The sequence below is a fragment of the Platichthys flesus genome, chromosome 22 (assembly GCF_949316205.1).
Source record: "Platichthys flesus chromosome 22, fPlaFle2.1, whole genome shotgun sequence".
NCBI lineage: Eukaryota > Metazoa > Chordata > Actinopteri > Pleuronectiformes > Pleuronectidae > Platichthys > Platichthys flesus.
In genome coordinates, this window is record NC_084966.1 from 5153326 (window position 1) to 5173025 (window position 19700).

General features: G+C 45.6%; 1 protein-coding gene across 7 annotated transcripts in view; it reads right to left on the reverse strand.

The window, feature by feature from the left end:
- LOC133933387 (mitogen-activated protein kinase kinase kinase kinase 4-like) overlaps positions 1-19700 on the reverse strand; it is a 30810-nt gene that overhangs the window by 9795 nt on the left and 1315 nt on the right. For 5 of the 7 annotated variants that reach the window (XM_062380464.1, XM_062380468.1, XM_062380463.1 and 2 more), the window contains exons 3-15: positions 9501-9557; positions 5352-5477; positions 5115-5225; positions 4918-5008; positions 4707-4837; positions 4536-4590; positions 4369-4447; positions 3682-3857; positions 3499-3571; positions 3171-3381; positions 2917-3078; positions 2686-2772; positions 375-527 (exon numbers count right to left, since the gene is read on the reverse strand). In XM_062380464.1, the coding sequence (XP_062236448.1) occupies positions 375-527; positions 2686-2772; positions 2917-3078; positions 3171-3381; positions 3499-3571; positions 3682-3857; positions 4369-4447; positions 4536-4590; positions 4707-4837; positions 4918-5008; positions 5115-5225; positions 5352-5477; positions 9501-9557 (1512 nt within the window). Of the gene's footprint in view, positions 1-374; positions 528-1658; positions 2148-2685; positions 2773-2916; positions 3079-3170; positions 3382-3498; positions 3572-3681; positions 3858-4368; positions 4448-4535; positions 4591-4706; positions 4838-4917; positions 5009-5114; positions 5226-5351; positions 5478-9500; positions 9558-19700 lie in introns of all 7 variants that reach the window. The other 2 variants (XM_062380466.1, XM_062380467.1) reach the window with 1 other exon arrangement.

Below are 19700 nucleotides of genomic sequence, written 5' to 3' on the forward strand. Positions count from 1 at the left end.
ATGCAACTTTTTTTACCCTTTGGATTTGTTTATGGATCACAAACAACATGCATCTAACATTGGATGTATGTTTAGAAACTATGTTGTCGAGTTAGTAAAGTAAAAGTTATTTTGGTTACAATTTTGGTTAATTCTATGGTAGGTAGTTAGTGGCATTAAAGAAGAAACTAGATCATCAATTGGTTAGTTCATCTCTATAAATAGATTCTGTATGTAAATATACAGAATCTGCAGGTGAGGGGCAAGTTTTTAGGGACGGAAACCGTCTGTTTCTTTCTCTAGTTTGACCAATCATGGTTGAGCTGGAACAGGGGGGAGGAACTGGATGAAAAGAGGAAGAGGAGAAATAGGAAAAGCCAGGAAGAAGGATTTACCTGGGGCTCCATGGGCCGGTGCATGGCAGAGGCTTCGGCGGAGGAGCCGCCATTGGAGAATGGTTCAGAGGAGCGGGGAGGCAGGGGGGGCTGCTTGGGAGGAGGGGCGGTCTGAGGTGAGCCCTGAATGTTCTTACGGTACCGCTCGTCAGCCTGGGATGGGGGGGAGGAATCCAACAGGACAAAGATGGGATGAGAATCAGGGGAAATATATCAGCTACCAAATTAAGAAGAGAGAAAATCAAAGAGTAGGAACCACTTCAGGGGATTAAAGTTTTAAGCTTGAATTAATAGTTCTCTTTTTCAGAATGAAATGGTTCCAATCTCCTTGTATTTTCTAATTCTTTTTTAGGAAAACTTTGTTGCATTCAGAAACCTTCATATCTAATAATCAATAAAGACATTTGGTGACAACGATATTACACATGCTTGAAGCTGTACAGACACAGGTATGTGTAGACAGACAAGAGGTGGAGACGGGACACTTTAATACAAAATACACCTTAGAATTTGAATATTGAATGGGAAGGAAAGATCATTGTTAATGACACGGAACAGCTGATGACAGGAGATGCTGCTTGGGCTGTCCTGCATGTTAGTGTTCGGGCCTCAGCCATCCTCATGCAATGGCCCCGATCCACACAGACACATTCACAGTGTAAACATTAAAGAAGTTCACAGGTCTGTGTCCAAGATCAAGAGAAACTTGATCCACCAGAACACTGGTGGTTCTGTATTGCTTTGAGGAGGAGTTCTGGGGAAATTAAAATAATGAAATCCAATGGAATCATCTTTATTTTTTATGGAGGGAAATGTTTTGAAAATTACAAATTCATTATTTCTCTTTCTCTTGCTTCGCCTGCTCAAAGTGAAAATGAAGACGAAAACATTTCAGGCATCTTCGTGGTTTTTAGTAGTCAAGGAATCGCACAACAGTGCAAGTGAGGGCGAGTGCCAAGAGAAGAGTGGAGCAGAACAGCTCCGGTTTATTCAGGACATAAAGACGCTGGTTGCTGGTGGTTGCGAGCCTGTGGTTTCCCCCCTGTTCTCCACCACACCCCCCACTTGTTTCATTCAAAACGGCCTGGCTCAGATTGTCAGTGTTGTAACAAATTAGATATTGCTTTGGGAATAACGTTAAATTACATGTGACTGTTTGGGATAAGGAAAACCATTATTTGTTGCTCGCACCACCTCCATCATCACGGTCAGTGAGTGAAGACAAGCAAGAGGAAGCTGGAAAGAGCAGGCGGCGGGGGAGGCAGAGCCGAGGAGGAGGTTCACCTCTCTGATAGGCTGCGGAGGATGACTGACAGGCTTGGCAGGCCTATCAGTCTCCGAACTCTCTGCCTCGGGAGGTTGGGAATCAGTTGGGGGTTCGCTCTGAGAGAGGCTGGGGCTTGGGGAGATTGGGGAGTTCTGGAGCGGGTCGGGACACGTCTCAGCTTTGTCAGTCTTGTCTGGCGCTGCTGCCTGGGGCCTAGCGCTGTCTGGGGGGACGGTCTGAGGGGTTCTGGGGGACCCGGGAGCGCCTCCCTCTACAGTAACTGCACTGTCGAGGACCTGTGCTTGTGGGGTTATTGTGAGGGCTCTGTCGGGGGGCAGGGTGGAGGTCTGTGGGGGTTTGCTATGGTCTGAGGAGAGCTTGGTCTTGTCGCCAGGCTGCGGTTTGGACTCGTGCTGGAGTGACAGCAGGTAGGCTTGCTCCTGCTGCAGGCGCTTATGGAGTCGTTCGGCCTTGCGCTGCTCCTCGAGCTCTCGCCACTTGAACTCCTATTGCAGAGTGTGTTCAATGTGGTGAGGAGAGATGGCAGCATTGGCTTAATGAATGAAGGCTGAGAGTGCCGCCTCTTAAACCATTCTGTTTACAAACATCACCACTTGTGACCACATTCAGTCATTTTACTCCTCAGTGACACTCTTACTTCTTAAGTGTGATTTGTGCTTATAGATGCTATGTAAATGTATTACATCATTCTGAATAACCACAATCGATTTCAAAATGTTTCCAATCAAGAAGGCAATTATTGCTCGACTCACTTCTTAAAAATAAAGCAAAATGTGATGCGCTTTACATTTAAACCATTGAAACAATGGAAGAATATAACATTTTCTCTCACACAAGAGAGAGAAAATGTCAATCTGTTGATGTACTTTAAAAAGGTTTCACTCGTAAACATGTTTCAATTAAAATACATAGAGGATCAGCTTCAGTGATAATCCTGTAAGAGACTTGCTTTAGCATAACTGACAAATGGGCGAATGCAGTGTGAGTGTGGTGGAAATGAAGAGGTGTCTATGTGGGACTGACCAGCAGCATGGCCTGTTCACGCAGCAGCTGCTCCTGTAGCATCTCCAGGTGCCTCTGCTCCTCCTCCAGCTGGCGCCGGATGTACTCCTGTCAGAGGCAAAGCAGTCAGTGGAGTCAGTGGTAAGTTCTCACAGGTAAACAGCGAGTGTACAACTTTTGATTTATAGATTTAACCTGTTCCTATTAGCTCGTTTTTTTGATATTCTAAGTAAAAATTTTAAAAAAACTGACCTGTTCACGATCGTTCCTTCTCTTCTCGTCGTCGGACCGCCGGCGCTCCTCCTCTTCTTTGCGTCTACGATCCATCTCCTCAACACGCCTCTTGTCCTCCTGCTCGCGGCGACGCTGCTCACGCTCCTGTTGCCTCCTCATCTCCCGTTCACGACGTTGTTGCTGTGAGGTACACAAGATTTTGTTTGAGTTTTCAAGGTTTCAGTGTGGACTTTTTTGTTTGTCAGGACCAGTCTCATCTATCTGTGACCAACCTCCTCCAGCCGCCTCCTCTGCTCCTTCTGTTGCTCAATGCGTTTCTGCCTCTCGGCCAATAGCTGGCGCTTGTACTCCTCTTGCTCGCGGAGCTGCTGCTCCTGGAGGTGCTGCTGGCGGCGGAGCGCCTCGGACCGCTCTTTGTTCTCCTGCTGCAGGCGGATGAAGTCGCGGCGCAGAGTTGACTCCCCTGGCTGATTGACAATGGAGCTGGATGTCAGGAGGAAGTGGGACAGAAGGATTTGATTAGAAAAAATTCCATTGAAAATGTCCCCCGAAAAATGGTTAAACCAGTTTTTAAGAATTGCTTTGACAACTTGATCATACCTGGGTTCTCCCTCTTGCTCGGGGGGGTCCTCTTCCTCCTCCTCGCTGCCACTGTACTCATACTCGGTCTCATCTGTAGTCGGTAAAATGAAGAAGTCACTCAGAGAAACTCACTACAGCTGTACACTCAGCAGAAAATGATGGGAAAAGAAGAAATGATCAGAAACAAAGAGCCAGCCGCACCTTTCTCTCCCCTCTTCTTCTTGGTCCGGTCGATGTGGTCTTTGAGTTGTATGCGGACCTGCCTCTCGTTGGGCTGGTCTCGGATGAAGGGATGCTTGAGCAGCTGCTCCGTCGGCGGGCGCTGGGTGTAGTTCTTCACCAGGCACCCCTCGATGAAACTGAAAAACTTCTTGGACCTGTAGGGATGGAAGAGTATTGTTTACCCCTGAAACTCCAGCAGAGGTTTTGTGGAGTCAAACACTTCACCCACCCCTCAATCGGCGTAGGGGTGAGTAGATAATGAGCCAATAATCATTTTTGTGTGAACTATTCTTAAGTAAAAAATAAAGCCTCAGTAATAAGATCGAACTCAAAGATCTCAAGCTCTGAAGAGTTGAATTTTTTCCCCACTGCAGTGCATCCATCCAGAGCTGCACTGCAGTGTGTGTGCCAGGAGAGGTTGAGTCTGCCAGAGCAAGTGTATCACAGATGTTCAGCTCAGCAGCAAAGCACAGAGGAAAGGCCGAGCTCAGAATTCTGTAGCCTCTGTAGCTGCCTGATCTCAGATCAGAGATAAAATCGAAATATGCCAGAACTAACTTGACTAAATTTGTACGGATTTATTATGGTAAATCTATATGGTAAAAGGAAGAATAGAAAGGATGGAAATTCTCGTGCACACAAAGCGTCCTTCCTCATGGTGCTCACCATTTTTTAGATTTGAGCCTGGGAGGAGGGTTTCTTGGAATGAGGAAGAGCGCACGCATGGGATGCATGTCGCAGAGTGCTGAAAGATGAAGAACAGATGCAACGGTGAGAATTTAAGAGACTGAACCAGCATCTAAACTCTGAAGGTAATAAAAACGGATACTCACGTGGTGCTCCTTCAGCCATTTCAATAGCTGTGATACCACAAGACCACAGATCACTCTGCAAGAGAAGACGACACAGATACTCAGACAAATGGAGACATTCACAGGTACGGTACGCCTGCATCACACAAACACACAATGTCAGGATTCCACAGCTGCTGTGGAGACGCTTACTCTGTAATCATATGTAGCATCAGGGTTTTCATCACAAGCGATGACCTCAGGGGCCATCCAATAAGGAGTCCCGATGAAGGTGTTCCTCCGGCCCACGGTCCGATCCAGCTGAGCACTCACACCGAAGTCCACTGGAGAGAGACACGAGAGTCACCACTGTCAGCATTGTGCTGTAAGTTCATGTTCTAACAGAGATCTGAACCGCTCTCACCTAGTTTGACTTCTGCGTTCTCGGTGAGCAGGACGTTCTGGCCCTTGATGTCGCGGTGGATGACGTGGTGGGCGTGTAAGTGGGCCAGACCCTGATGAGGAGAGACACACAGGACATGAATGAGAGGAGAGGAGGATGAGAAGATAGGAGAGGAAGATGAGAAGACAGGAGAGGAGGATGAGAGAAGGAGAACTCACTCTGAGGATCTCTCTGGAGATGTAACCGATCCAGTCTTCCTTCAGCTGGTTCCCCTTGGTGTTCTTCACCAGGTCTGTAATGGAACCAGCTCCGCAGAACTCCATCACCAGCTACACAACAGATATAAAACTAAATTAGAAAACAGTAGAAGTATCGGGAGTAAAGACAAATGGCTGCTTCATGTTTTTGTCCTTGCATACTTCTTACTTTACTGTAATTTAACTGTAAGGACTTACCCATAGCTGGTCGTCGTGTCCTGGGGGGCTCTTCTTAATGAAAGCGCCATAATAGGTTGCTATGTTTCTGTGGTGGGAATACTTCTTCAGCATATTGATCTCCAGTTTAATTTCCTCCTCTTCATCCTAGCAACACACAAAAATTCCCCACAAAGTTAGAATAAAAAGAGGATGATTGTCCTCTGCTCTGGAAAATCTTTATCATACAACACAATAACGACTGTGTGGGATAATTTGGACTTTCATTAATCATCATTTCACCTCCAGTGTCATTTCATTTCACATCCAAATCAATACACTTCCATTGTTCGGGTCAAAGCAAGTGTCAAGCTGTGTGACAACGCCCTGGTGCTGCTCAGTCCGGCCTGGCCAGACCTTATTCAGGTCTCGGACTGTGTAACAATGCAGTATGAGTCCTTAATTTACTGGCAAATGATTCCTTTGTTTAGGGATTAATGATGCATGAGTGAGTTTCATAGTGAGTTGATGTGTGCAGAAGCCAGAAGCCACTATTGTTAATCCCTAGGAAGACTAAACATACATTAGATCGATGGCAAATCCCCCTACAGATACACACTTGTGTGAGGTTGCAAAGAAAGCAAAGAATTCTGCCTGGAAAAGAATAACAAACACCATGAATATGAGGTGAAGGATCACGTTAAAGAAGATAAACAAGAGAGTTAATAGATAACTTTCATAATCAAATTAAAAACAGATTATAATCAAACAAAAGACCCTATAGATAAAAAAATCCTACAGGAAAATTATCGGGTTTGATCCAGGTTTAAAAAAAGAAGGTTGATCAAGTGCCAAATGGAGCTTTCATGCTGCGTTCAGTCTCTGCTGGATATGTAACAGGAGCAAACGTGTCCAGTTTTCGCAAAAGGTCATAACTGGCTTCAGCGCCAGCTCCCTGCTCGCATCCGATAGCAACTTGACAATGATTAACCGTGACACGCTAATTGAACACATGCAGGGATCAACCCGCGAGTGGTTCGCTTTACATGACCTCTCCTATAGAAGGTACAGTGGGAGGAGGGGGGGGCCGTACAGTATTATCACTGCAGATACACAATGTGGAGGTTTGCCTCTTTATATTATTAGGGATTTTATTTATTAAGTATTGAATCACTTAAATAAAGAGACATGAAAAAAAAAAAGGTGTGTTTTTCATTACCACATCTTGTAGCGTGATTTGCATCACCTACAGCAAAATGGCAGTTGGTCGTCTATGCAGGCGGCCACACTGCTGCTGCACGACTCGTTTGAGTTGACGTAAGCCTTTCTGTTGTGCGCGCACCCCCCACTCCAGTCCCTCCCTCCCTCCCTCCCCCCCAGCCCCCCCTCTCTGCTGTGCAGCTGTTGGATTATCACACTGCCGACTGTGAAAGCTTCGCTGCCACAAGTCACATGGTGAGGGAGAGAGAGAGAGAGAGCAAGAGACACAATCATATGGAGATGTGTGTCAGAGAAAGAGAGAGAGAGAGAGAGAGAGAGAGAGAGAGAGAGAGAGAGAGAGAGAGAGAGAGAGAGAGAGAGAGAGAGGAGGAGGCGTGGAGCTTTGGTCATTGGGCGGCAGGGAGGATATGAGTAAAAAGCAGTATGTTGACCAAACACACAATTATCTGTTTTACTAGATCAGATGAATGTTAATGCACGATTTGAGAAAATAAAATAATTTTGGGGGGATTTCTGGATCTATTGTTACTAAATGTTAGCTCCTTGTGGCATTTTTACCAAACTAACACCAAACCAAATTAAAATAAATCCAAAACAGACTATGAACAGAAAAGCAACTTAAAATAAAGCCCCCTACAACCAAGGCCTTCACCAGTTTGTATTGAAGTGGTTTGCAGCAGATACACAAGCCACTATGCCCAAATCACCCAGCCGACTCTAAATCAGAGGATTAGAATAATATTTGAATATATACCAACATAGAGCCTCAAATTGGAAAGGCATTTTTAGCTCCGGGCCGGTATGGCGGCGGAGCTAGAGACGAGGAGTGGATGAGTTTCTGATTTGAGAATGTGGGTCAGAGTCGAACTGGACAAGCCTGCATGCCTGAGGATGAGCTCTACAGCCACGACAGGGAAGAGAGGGCAACTTCAGCCTCACTGAAAATACAGTGATCATCAGGTAACAGTTATAAGATATAAATGCAAATGTGTTAAACGATTCATTGTTTCAGCTCTAATGACAGTTTACACGCACACACACACAAGGAAACTACAAATGAAATCGTAGTCATGCTGACTGTGTGAGGTGTGCTGTGTCAATACGATGGTGGAGACAATACACGATGAATCAGTGGAACACCTGCAGCTAATAAAAGTCTAGCTTAGTTTCAGGATGACGTGTTAGAATCACTGTCTGGGAAGTTTAGTAACATGAGTTAATCTTTAGAAGGCCCACACCCAGTGATACACAATTATGCAGTAATTAGTACTTCAGCCCGGCTGATATGGATTTTTACAGGCCATTGAGTTCAAGATATTAGAAAGTAAAAATACATTTTAATTTATGCCTAAAATATCCTTATCAAACCCTTATGACACCCTAATTGAGTCTGGATATTTTATAGTTAATAACCCTAACCCTAACCATTTCAGAACCTGACCCCAGCCTCCATGTTTTCCATAATAACAGACACTTGCAGCATGAAGAAAGCCAACTTGACCAAACCCAACCTGAACCTGATCACCTTTTTAAAATATGTTTGCCCGCACCCAGCCCAACTTGCACAGGACTCCACATTCTAATATTTCGGTCGGGCTGAGCTCCGTCCTCAGGTGTGCTGCTTAAACACACATACATATTGGTGGCCTGTTTAAGGAAAAGCAGCCTTGAGCGTGAACTCAAGTGTTTTGAAGGGGCCTCCCACCACAATGACCTCCTGTAACTGACAGCACTGTCTCACAACAAACAAAAACTGGTTTATCCTGTGCTATTAGAGCACAAGAGCCTGCTTTATGTAACACTTTCCATTGTTCAATATTGCCTAGAAAAGTAACTACATGTCTGGCACACGCCTAGTTCCAGTCACACAACGTGAAACAGTTGGGCAATATTCTCTTTACTGGTTAAACATGAGAACTGTACAACTCTGACTCATCATGACATGGGCTTATGAGAGGAGTGACAGCAGGCGAGTCGGGGCACACAGACCGTCTGCTGCTGCGTCATTCACCTGCGTCAGGCCTGTGAGCCGTCACTGTGTCGGGGGTGCACTGGGGAAATGTGTCCCAATAACCTTGGTGGTGCACCCAGCTGACGGCTTAAGATTTCATCTCCCAGCCCTAAGTGGAGAGTGTTCACCAGGCTCCAGAATTCAGGCCTGTCATTGTGCATGTACAGAATGATCACGCCCATATTCCTCCATCATTATCATGGCCGTGTGGGTGGCTGGCCCTGCTGGCCTTCCCTTGCTCCTCTGAATCCCTCAGCTTTGTGTCTCTGCATATGTGGATGTGTGGTTGTGTGCCTTCTCCCATCTGCAGACAGGACCTCCCACGGCTGAGGGCAGCCTGCTGGCCACTAAATGACGCACTTCACTCAATAGCATCCTGTTGCCTCTGCCCTGCCCATGCTGTTTATTATGGGGGTTGGGGCTCATTAAGGAGCGAAGCATTTTCTTCTCTGCCACCGCAAACGCATTAAGACGTCAGATCTGATGGAATGTTCATGGAGATTGTAATAGTAAACAGATAAGAGAAGAATAAATGACTCAATTATATCCAAGTCATATTTTTCCATGAACATTTTCATTCAATTTCAATGCAAATACCAGTATTTCTATTGAGCCCGGCTGATATAGATTTTGGGGGCTGATGACAACTGATAAAGCGATGGGGCACTTTTGCGTTATGGGTGAACAAAAAGAAAAATCTATCCTACGAATTTTCAATAAACCTGATACAATTATCAATTATTGGTCAAAAAGCTAAACAGAAAACAACAGACATGACTTATCTAAAAGTCTCCTGACGCAACTGGAACCTGAAAACGAAATGTGACTGAAAGGGGAATAAAACTGAATTTTCTAAGATCATTTATGAATCGTTTTTCATTTTCTGTCAAACATTATGTTTTATGGTGAATTAGTATTCCTCCTGTCAAAGGTCAAACAATACGTGGTTCGGCCCTTACCTCGGTGACGTCCATGACCTTGATGGCAGCCAGCTGTCCAGTCTTGACGTGTCGTCCCTGTGAAGACACAAAACAGAGGTGAGCGTTCACACTTCACGTGGCAGACCCATTGTTCTGTTATCAACTGGGCGATGATTAATGAACTGGGAAACTTGTGCACATGTTACTGAAAGAAAAACAGACTCTAAATGCATTCCAGTGTATTGCCCATAGTAAATTAAATAGAAGTTTGTATCTATACACATACTTTTATGATTCTCACATGACATATTAAGCTGAAAACATTGATTGATGATTACTTGAATGACAGAAAATGAATCTGCAGCTATACTGACTAATCAATGCATTTAAAGTTTTTCCATTGTCGAAGACTAAAATCTCATGTCTCATGTATCCCACATAAACTCACTATATATAGAATCATACATGCTACAGATGGACAAAGTTATTCCCATACTTTATAGATGGACCATTCCCAGACTCTTATGCTCCCCAACACCCCGCTGCCACTCCTTACATAAACAAAGGACTAAAATAGAGGCCTCTCTTCGACCTCCCTCCCACCACCAGCTCTCTGTGAGGAGATAAAATATGGAACATTTTTGGGAGCTGGCCCACATGGGTATGGGACGGGTATTCCCCTTCTTCCCCCCACTGCAGTGATACTGTGTCTCTCTGCCGGTCACTGCAGCAGCTGTATCGCACACACACATCAATACACTGCGCAGACCCTGGAACAGTTTCAGAAGGAGGACGACACACACACACACACACACAAAAAGCACATTCTTGTCAAATCAGTCGCACACATGACGACCCCCACCAACATCATATTAGCCAGTGCATTCCATAGTCAATTGAAACAGTATGGATTATGACAATAAAAGCAATGCTGGCTTGGGGGGGGCTCTTTTGACTGAGGGATAAGAGGAATCAATGCCTTTAATCCTCCAATTACAGCTGTAGCCCCCCCCCCCCCCCCCCAATGTCCGACCTGCTGGTGCTGAGGTGGTGCGAGGAACTCGGTGGACAGCCCCCATACTTGTCAACAAGTTACTACAGTTATTGCTCTAAACAATAATAATTTTTCGATAATGTTAACATACGACAGCCTATTGAAAATGTGTGTTTACATTAGGGTTTATTCATGATTTAAAGACTTGTTTGGAATCGGTACTGGGAGGGGATGATAGGAAAGTGCAAGGTGAATCTTTCTCCAGAAGCCTGAAGGATTTATACGGTCACATAAACCCAAATGTCTCTGAGCTTCTGGGGGGAGATAAGGTTATCTAGGCCACAAAGTCATTTTGCATTTTGATCGTACAAAACACCTAAGGTTACACAACATTGGGTTTTAAGTGATGATACGAGTTCTCTGGCCGGATTGTTATCCCCTTTCCCCATCCAGTGTTCTTAGGAAAGATAACAAAAAAAAACAGGTGACACTTCACTGAGTCATTGAAGGTGTATTTAGAGGAAGGCTGCTCCCAAGTTAAATACAATGCAAAATACACCTAGCATATCTTGTATTTACAACATTGATCTAGGATGAATAGGCAACACAATCAGAGAAATTGTGACACTTGTTTCAAAGCTTTTATTGCACCTTAGTCAACCAGTCTCTTCTCTGCTCTTTGTGGGGGAGGTGATAAGACACACACGTATATTTAGAGTGGATTTCTCAAGCCGATACACAAAGATATTTAAGATTTTAAAGAAATCGAACAATATATCAGTTGTGATACATAAAACCCTTTCATGATGGAATTATTAGGATTTTGTTCAAACAGGCTCTGAAGCATATGCCCGTATTCAAGTCATATTGGTATGATCAAACGGTAAATTAAAGCATCTGATATTTGGTTCTATGGAGAGGATCGATTTAAATAAAGATTATTTTGCCTGCATCAGGTTTCATCTTAATAGATATGAAGAACTGATCTTGCGAATGTAGAAATGAATGTGTTTCCTAATGTCTCTGTATTGTTCATTTACCACATGCCATCCCATCAGAACTGATAAACCACAATGCCCACTCTGTATTTTTCAAAGAGGAAACAGACCAATATGTGGCTGCAACTAAAATCATGCTCATTATTGATTAATTTGTTGGTTGGAAAAAGATAATATAAGCTACTTAAATAATCAATTAACTATTCAAATGCTGATATCCACATTTTATAATGTTTAACTAATCAACAATCAACTGACTGTTTCAGCTGGAGCTCCGTGGACAAGCTCCTGTTCCTCAGACCCTTGAATGGGTAAAGTTCAGTGAGCTGCACTCGGGCCCTGAAGGGCCCCTTGCAGCAGCCTGCTAGGCGTGGCTGGGGAGAGGTTATCTGAGGAACTGAGCTATCACTCAGCTCTCTCCGGCCTCCATCTCCACTCCTACATCCCAGCTCCTCTTAACCATGGCCAGATGTGCTGCTGGCATCTGCCCAGCTCAGCACTAAACCACTGACTGACTTACTGCCTACGGAGCCACAGACAGTACATTCAAATCTAGCCTAAAACAAAATACACTGCTCGAAGAGGATTCGATTTATGTCCCTCAACACTAGCAACTCATGAAGTGATGCTGCACTATTGAGTGCTGACATTAGAGGAAGAAATAGAACCCTTTCCCATTTAGTGGGCTTTAGTTCACAAGCATGTGTAAACTATAACCTGTGCTACTGCCAGTGCCAGTCAAAGAAAACACACTTCAGGCTGTGCTTTCATGGAGGGGATCCAAATTTGCAATGTACATAAATAAAAAAGTGTTGGGAAAGCATATTAATGTTTTATCGTGGATTTTCACTTAACAGAAATGAGCTGTAGTGCTCAGCAGTATCGTTAGTGGTCTGTGGGCAAAGAGGGGAGTTCTGTTTCTAATACACTTATCTACCAGGCTCACATCCACTGCATCCCAGAGCACAGTGAACCTCTCCCTCCCTACATCTTTCACATTAATGCACGATCGATCACACTTAGCAACGATTTCAAAAAAAGCCGGCTGGCTTTCTAACCAGGTCAGCCTCCAGTGCCATTGCACAACCGAGTGCTACAATTGAGCGACATGCTTTCTAACTAGCCACGTAGGTGCAAACAAACTCGGCTCCAGATCATTAGTTCACACAGCGAGGGAGAGAGAGGACCGCTGGGTGCCGTGGGTTGGTCCCTCAAAAGGTCACTGGTGGAAAGTGTGTGTGCAGTGAAGCGTTTATGTGAAGATCTGAGGTGACATTTGAACTGGCAGAGTGAGTAGGTAGCTGTGCAGAAGGTGATAAACAGGCAGGTCGCTACCTCCTTCTAACTCGAGAGGCTCCTGGACCGATGCAGCAACCCGACACATATCAACACAACTCCTTTCCTTAACTTTTCCTGGCCACCCGCTAGTAAAACGTCTGCAAAATGTCTGAGTGCGGCGACTTGAGATTACAGTGGGTAAATGGCCAGAAAATTCACATGGGTGTGTTGATGATAAGAATACAAATATCTTGGGATGAAAAGGAGGAACCTTACACCTAGAACACGCCGATGAAGACGTCAACGTGTAAGGACAACAAGATTTAAGAGCTTGTGGTGATTTAGGACCGACGCTGGTGTCGATGTGCTGGGAGCAAAAGAAAAGGGATCTTATATATCATGTCCTGACTAGTGTTGCACGGTGTACCGGTACTAGAAAGGTACCTCGGTACCCTTACGTTAAAAACGATACGGTTAGGCATATTTTTAGTACCGGTACTTCATTGAAATAGCAGCAATCAGAGCACATTCACTGCTCCGCTCCCTGTCACTCTGCATGCAGACTGTGAGGGGCGGGGCTGCCAGCTCTCACACATGCAGGCGGCCCTCACTCACAGCGAGTGATCTCAGGGGAGACATGGCTCTTGCCGACCGTCCTCGGCTTATTCAAAAGAAAGATTCCAGTGAAATCTGGAAATTATTTGGCGCGACCGGGCGGAGACATAACAGGTGGGGCGCTTGAACGGGAGGGGTGAATGTGCGGCACGACTAATGCTTTGACGTCCGCATCTCTTTAATGGCGGAGCAGTAAAAAAAGTCATTCTTTCTCCGGAGCCAGGGGCCGCAACAAGCGGCTCTTCAGCCCCTCTGCAGCGGCTCCCTGTACAGTGTTCATATGTAACGTGAGGGAACGTCACGTTAATTTGTCACGGCTCCTGGTTTTATCATGCTGGCCTGATACGATGCTGATTTGACAAATTAATGTGACGTTCCCTCACGTTACGCCTGTGTGTTTTTGCGCACTTCGAAACATTACACCCCAGTCACTTGAATGTGTTCTTGCCCTATTGCATGTATTATCGTTTAAGAAGTTGATCTAGCTTTCAATTTGGCTGCAAGAACGTAGCTCAGTTCATTGTCAAAATTAAACTCAATTAAGAAAAAAATTAAGAAAACGCTATACATGCAAAATAACCTATAATTTCACTTATGTGGGCCTGTAGGCTAATGCTAATATGAATGCCAAGTGTCCAAAAAGCTGGGCATGAACAAGCTGGTAAAAAAGGGAACCTTACAGATGTTTTATTTATTACTATCAGATAAACCAGTATCGTATCATATTTGTGGTATAGTATCGTATTTGTGGTATCGTATCGAAAGTATCGGGTATCGTGATATTTTGGCAGGTACAGTATCGAAGTCATAATTTTGGTATTGTGACAACACTAGTCCTGACTCCTACTTTCTCTACACATGCGCAACCCCTCGTCTGAATGTTCCAGACCTGTCCTGTCGTAGCCTGAAAATACACCTCAATTTCTGGACATTTTCCGAAGTTCATCTCTGAAAACACCTTTACTGACAACGTATATCAGACGAATGGCAGGGAGAAAGAAAAGATCAATCAGCAGTAAGCAGCAGCACCTGACATCCAGGGCTGTGCCTTGCCCCTGCCTCCCTGGGCTCTACTGCTTTATAATGCTGCTGCATACAAGCATACTGACCCAATTCTCTCTCTCACACTCACTCACTCACACTTGGCCCGGGCCGTTCTGCCTCCACATCAGCTCTCACCAGCCATGGAAGGATGGAAGAGGCAAAGACAAAGATGAGGAGCGGTGGAGGCCGAAAGAGAAATGGTGATGTGAGTGGAAGGAGGTGAGAGGACAGGCAGTGAGTCTGTCCATCTTGGGAACGAACACAGGGAGAGCTGAATAAGAGTTTGAGGCGGGGGGGCTGGTTTGATGTGACTGGGCATCTATTGATCAGAGTGCAGCAGCAGTGGCTATGGGATCAAAGATACACGCTGGAGCCTCTCCAAGTGTTGTTAAAACAACATTTAACAACACTAGAAGGGTGGAAGGTGGAGCCTCTCTGAGAAAAGATCCTCAGTCCTGGTATGATGTCACTGAAATAACAAAAAAACCTAGAGAACTGTCTAGTTTCGGAAACAGTTTCATGTGGTGTAAATTGAAGGAAGCTGCGTGGGGACTTTACTCTTGAGGAAAATCCCATCCCTTATGTGGACTGAGTGAGGTGTGTCTGTTTTATGAGAGGATCTGTCCCAGCACATTAACACATTAAGTTTTCTTAAGGAAATGTGAGGAGACCGAAGAGACAAGAGCTGTCAACTCAGTCGAAGCCACCGGGGAGAGACAAGCAAGACACTGTCCCGTCTGCCGGCACTTTTGTGTCTCATCTCAATACCACTCGGGTAATGAGGTGGCTCAATGATCTCCTCACAGACACACACGCACGAGAGAGAGCGACAAACACAGAGAGTTTTGTTCAGACAGCATGGCCAGTCAGGGGACGCTGCGGGTCTTGTGACACCCATTAGAGAGAGGGTCAGTGTGGGGGAGAGGCGGAGGGGGGACAAAAGAGACACACGCTCTGCCAGCTTGAGAGGACGCAAAGTGGGGGAGTGTGTGTCTGAGTTGAGTTTGAAATGTGTCACACATCAGGGCTAGTCAAAAGGAGAACAGGTGAATGTACTTTAAAGGCTGTGTCCGAACACAGTGTGTGGACGACAATATGTGAACCTGGCCCCTAATGCAGCGTGGGTGACACATTCAACAACCCGAAGGATTCTGACCTAAAAGCTGAGCAGCCAATCAGCAGCCAGACCCCAAGGACCTTTACAGATGAGGGTGAAGATAAGGCAAACCCTCCGCCGCTACAAGGTGCAGCAATGGCATCTAATCTTCTCCTCTGCATGTAGAGCAGTGTTTAGTCCCGTTCCCATGCATTCAATTGTAATAAATATTGTGTTAATAGATCCTATAATCAGGATTTTATGTGCAAAATCTTTTTGTCTTGCTTTGGGGAACAGTATTTCTGTATTTATATATACATGCTATATGCTATAGAAAATCTTTAATAATTACTATATTACACTGACAGATACCTTAATAATCCAGTATCGGAGATTATGATACAGACTCTGAAACAAGCTGCACTGGCTCTTTTACAGGACAACATATGCGGATACAAGCAGAAGCACAGGGGTCGATGAGGATGCACCTACAGAGCATTTTCCTCCACTGGCTCGCTCATTCAAAGTGCAACATCTTTCACTTTGCAGGCTCCAGCACCAGCCTCCGTTATTAAATCCAAAAGCTTCCTTTATTTTTTTGCACAAACATTGCAATGCACCTTGTTGCTTTCATCACAGACAACCACTACTGCCCTGAAACAAGCACCAGTCCAGCCCAGTGCCATATGGCTCTGGTAGACATTTAACAGAATGCATGAGAGGCTCCACTCCCTCTCCAGCAGCATCTCCCACCCTGTGTGCCCGTCAGGCGTAGCCAGCCCGATGAGGACAGAGCCTCTTGTCCTGAGGGCAGGGGCGAGGCAAAAATCACAAAGGATGGAGATGAAGGACAGTGTTGGGAAAGGAGGAGCAGCGGCAGAGCTCGAGCTTCACTCAAGGAAATGTGTCTCCTACTGGTGGGCACTGCCTTGGCACGGCCCCTGGATGCATGGCAGGCAGGGAGGCAGGTCAGCAGGGGCTTCAGGGGCCTACAAGCCTGACTATATATGGCAATTCTGTAGAGCAGGGGGAGAATCTTCCCAGCATACCACGCACAATTTTGAGGAATTATGTCTTCTTCTGTGTTATCATTACTCTCTTGTTTCTTAATCCCTCCATCCAAAGAGAAGCACCTGAGATGGTTTAGTGAGCCAGCTGGTCCAGGGCCAGCTGATAAGAGAAGGAGGGAGAGAATCTCTTTGTGCAGAGCTTCCACAGAGGCATTATTTTAAAATACCTCAAGACTTGAGAATGACTGCGTGTGGGAGACTAAAAGGATATAACTCTACTTGTGAATAGCTGTTTACTGTGACCAGGGAATTGCATTTGCTTTGTTCACCATTAACATGGTTCACCCACTGTTTTATAGCACAGCAGTTAAAGCAGCAGCGAGTGGGGACGCTAAACAAATTGTTTTAAGTCTCATTCTGAGGACCTGAACGTTTTGGGATCGAGACTCTCCCTCCACTCAAGCACGGGCAGATGCAAGCGCTTCATACAGCCGTGTGACAGATGACCCCCACATGTATTACTGCGGTTTATTGTTTCGGTATTTCATGCTTCCTTATTTCTAGGTTGCTACGCCGTGTGAGCAGTTGTTGCCAAAGCTGGAGCAGCGACCTTTTCTTGCAGGATTCGGGGCAGGCTTTCCACCGCAGGGACGTGCAGCCGATTAGTCAAACAGCCAATGGGAGTCACGGGCGAGATTTCTAGAGAGAGTGCAATAGTCCTGTTTTCTCTCAGATGCTGAAAGGTTATTATGGATGTGTTGCTCAATGACGCCGGAAATATGTTACCATCCCCAGCTTTAATACATTTCCCTTAAGATGCAATAAGAGGGGTTATGCTATTGCAGCTGCAAAACTCAAAATGGCCCACTGCAATAACATTTTACAAGTTAGACTCAAAATGATATGATAATGCTGCGATAAAGTCTCTTTATGGTTTGGTTATGGTAAGTATATGACTGCAGCACTTTTCAAAAGGATTAATCACTCTGCATATTGAGCCATGCCTCCCACTCCTGTCAACCAGCTGGCTGGAGCTAAAAGGAGCCTTTTTAAGCTATAACATAATTTTCATTATGGGCGTCAGTCAAATTCTGCTGCGCTGTGTTTATTAGAAGTTGACTGTAATCTGGCTGCTCTCCAGGGCCGACGGCTGCCCTCCTGGCATGGAGCATGAAGCTGGAGCGCCAGCAGCACAGCGTGGTCACAGGGACCTGGACTCTGGAATTCAAATCTTAGAGAGCAGCTCCTTTCTTTTCATTTTCTGGGATAGAGTGTGAAAGTTACAAGAAACATAGCGGAGAGTCACAGAGAGGTTTTTGTAGGATCTCCTGCTCGGTCAGAATTAACAGTCTTCATCTCAGGAGGTATTATTTGACGGTTTTCCTATGCCAACAAATTTAATAGCGGAGTTTCAGGACCAATAACAATACTGGAATGTTTAATCCTTGGACTGTGTATATAGATGGATGACAGTACTGCTTCTCAACTGCTCCCTGGTGACTGTCTGCAGTCTAATCTAAAAACCCTACCTCCTCCATGGTCGAGGATGGGACAAGTACAGAAAGTCAGATTTTTATCAAATAATGTTTTTGTCATTGTGGGTAGTTTTTAATAACCCTAAAAATTATGAGGCTATAAAATCTGACAGGAAATTTTACACCAGCTTTAAGTGGTTAACAGGGTGGCCAATATATCTTTATATCATCACTTCTAAGCCAAACTAATTCCCTTCGCCAATTCTGAGTATCAACAAATATTCTATATAGTAGTAGGAGTATTATGAATGAGTAATAAAGCCTTTGGAGATGACATGATTGTATAATGATCGGCCGTCAAAAGCAAGATATAAATGCATAAAACTGGACTTGTCCACGTGATTCTTAATGTGCAATCTAACAACCAAACATTCAGCTTCTCCATGAACTCAACACAAGTTTAAAAGGGAATCAAAAGTCGCCACAAATCAAAAGAGCAAAGAAGCGTGCTGGCATTGTGTTATCTTAAAAGGCCCCTTGCAAACTGTGACCAAGTTCTTGACAAAGCAAGGGGGGGGAAGCCTCCGAGGGAGAAGAGAACTCCACCCCGTTTTCAGTTGGGGGGCCTGTTGTGATTATTCAGTCGGTTGGCGTTTGAAACCCTGCGGACAAACGCCTCCTTTCTGTGGCTCCAACTGACTTACTGACCGACCGGGAGAGCCCGACCAGAGCGAGGAGACAAACTCAGCTTTGTGAGAGTGCAGGTTCTGTCTGGAGCGGGACAGCTGCTCTCCCACCACTTGCAGCACCCCCGCCCACCCCACCACCACCACCACCACCACACTCCCAACTGCACGTGTACACAGGCCCCATGCTCCTTAAACTGGTTAACATGACACTGATCGACACCTGATTGACAGGATGCTGCAGCAGCAGGCTTCAGCGTTGCGATGACTTCCCTGTAGACGGTTCGGCTTATCTCATTGGGCCGTGTCTTTGTGTCAACTGCGGGCTAATCTGACAGCCCTCTCTTGTACGAGCTCCATTCCCACACAGACGCACTCGCAAATAGAATTAACACTGGACAGTGAATGGAGGGAGAGATTAAAGGGGACACAGAAAAAAAAAGAGAGAGAGAGAGGGAGAAGCAGTAATTCTCTGTCCCACACGCCCGGCTCAAAAACCATGTGGTGGGAAGATAGCGAGCGGGCATCTCACATCCTAATGGCAATCATCCGCTCCTCCTCAGAGCTGATTTCAGGTGTGGTTATAGATTTCCCTGTGTTAGCGGAGGCTGCTGGCGGGGGGGGGGGGGGGGGGGGGGGGGATCCAGGGAGTTTGGGGCACTGGGGGGATTGAATGCAGGTCACTGGAGCACTGAGGGCTGTTAGAATTAAATACTCAGCTTAGCTTGCTGCTTAGTGTGCGAGCAAATGATGTTTTTTTGGTGAGCCCTGCCAGTAAGAGCCTATTAACGGCGCTTAACAAATCTTAACACATCATATACGGCAGCAGGCGATAAAATGGAGCCCCCCCACCCCCCCCCCCCCCCCCCCCCCCCCCCCCCCCCCCTCCCCACTGGTTAGCCCAGCTGCAGAAATGACAACAAAACAAGGCCCTGTTGTAGCATTAGCTCAGGACCGATTGACTCTCCAATCCAAGGCCACATCTCTAACTTCAACACGAGCACTCGCCGTGTCTTCCTCTGCATCTCTCAACAGCCGCAATG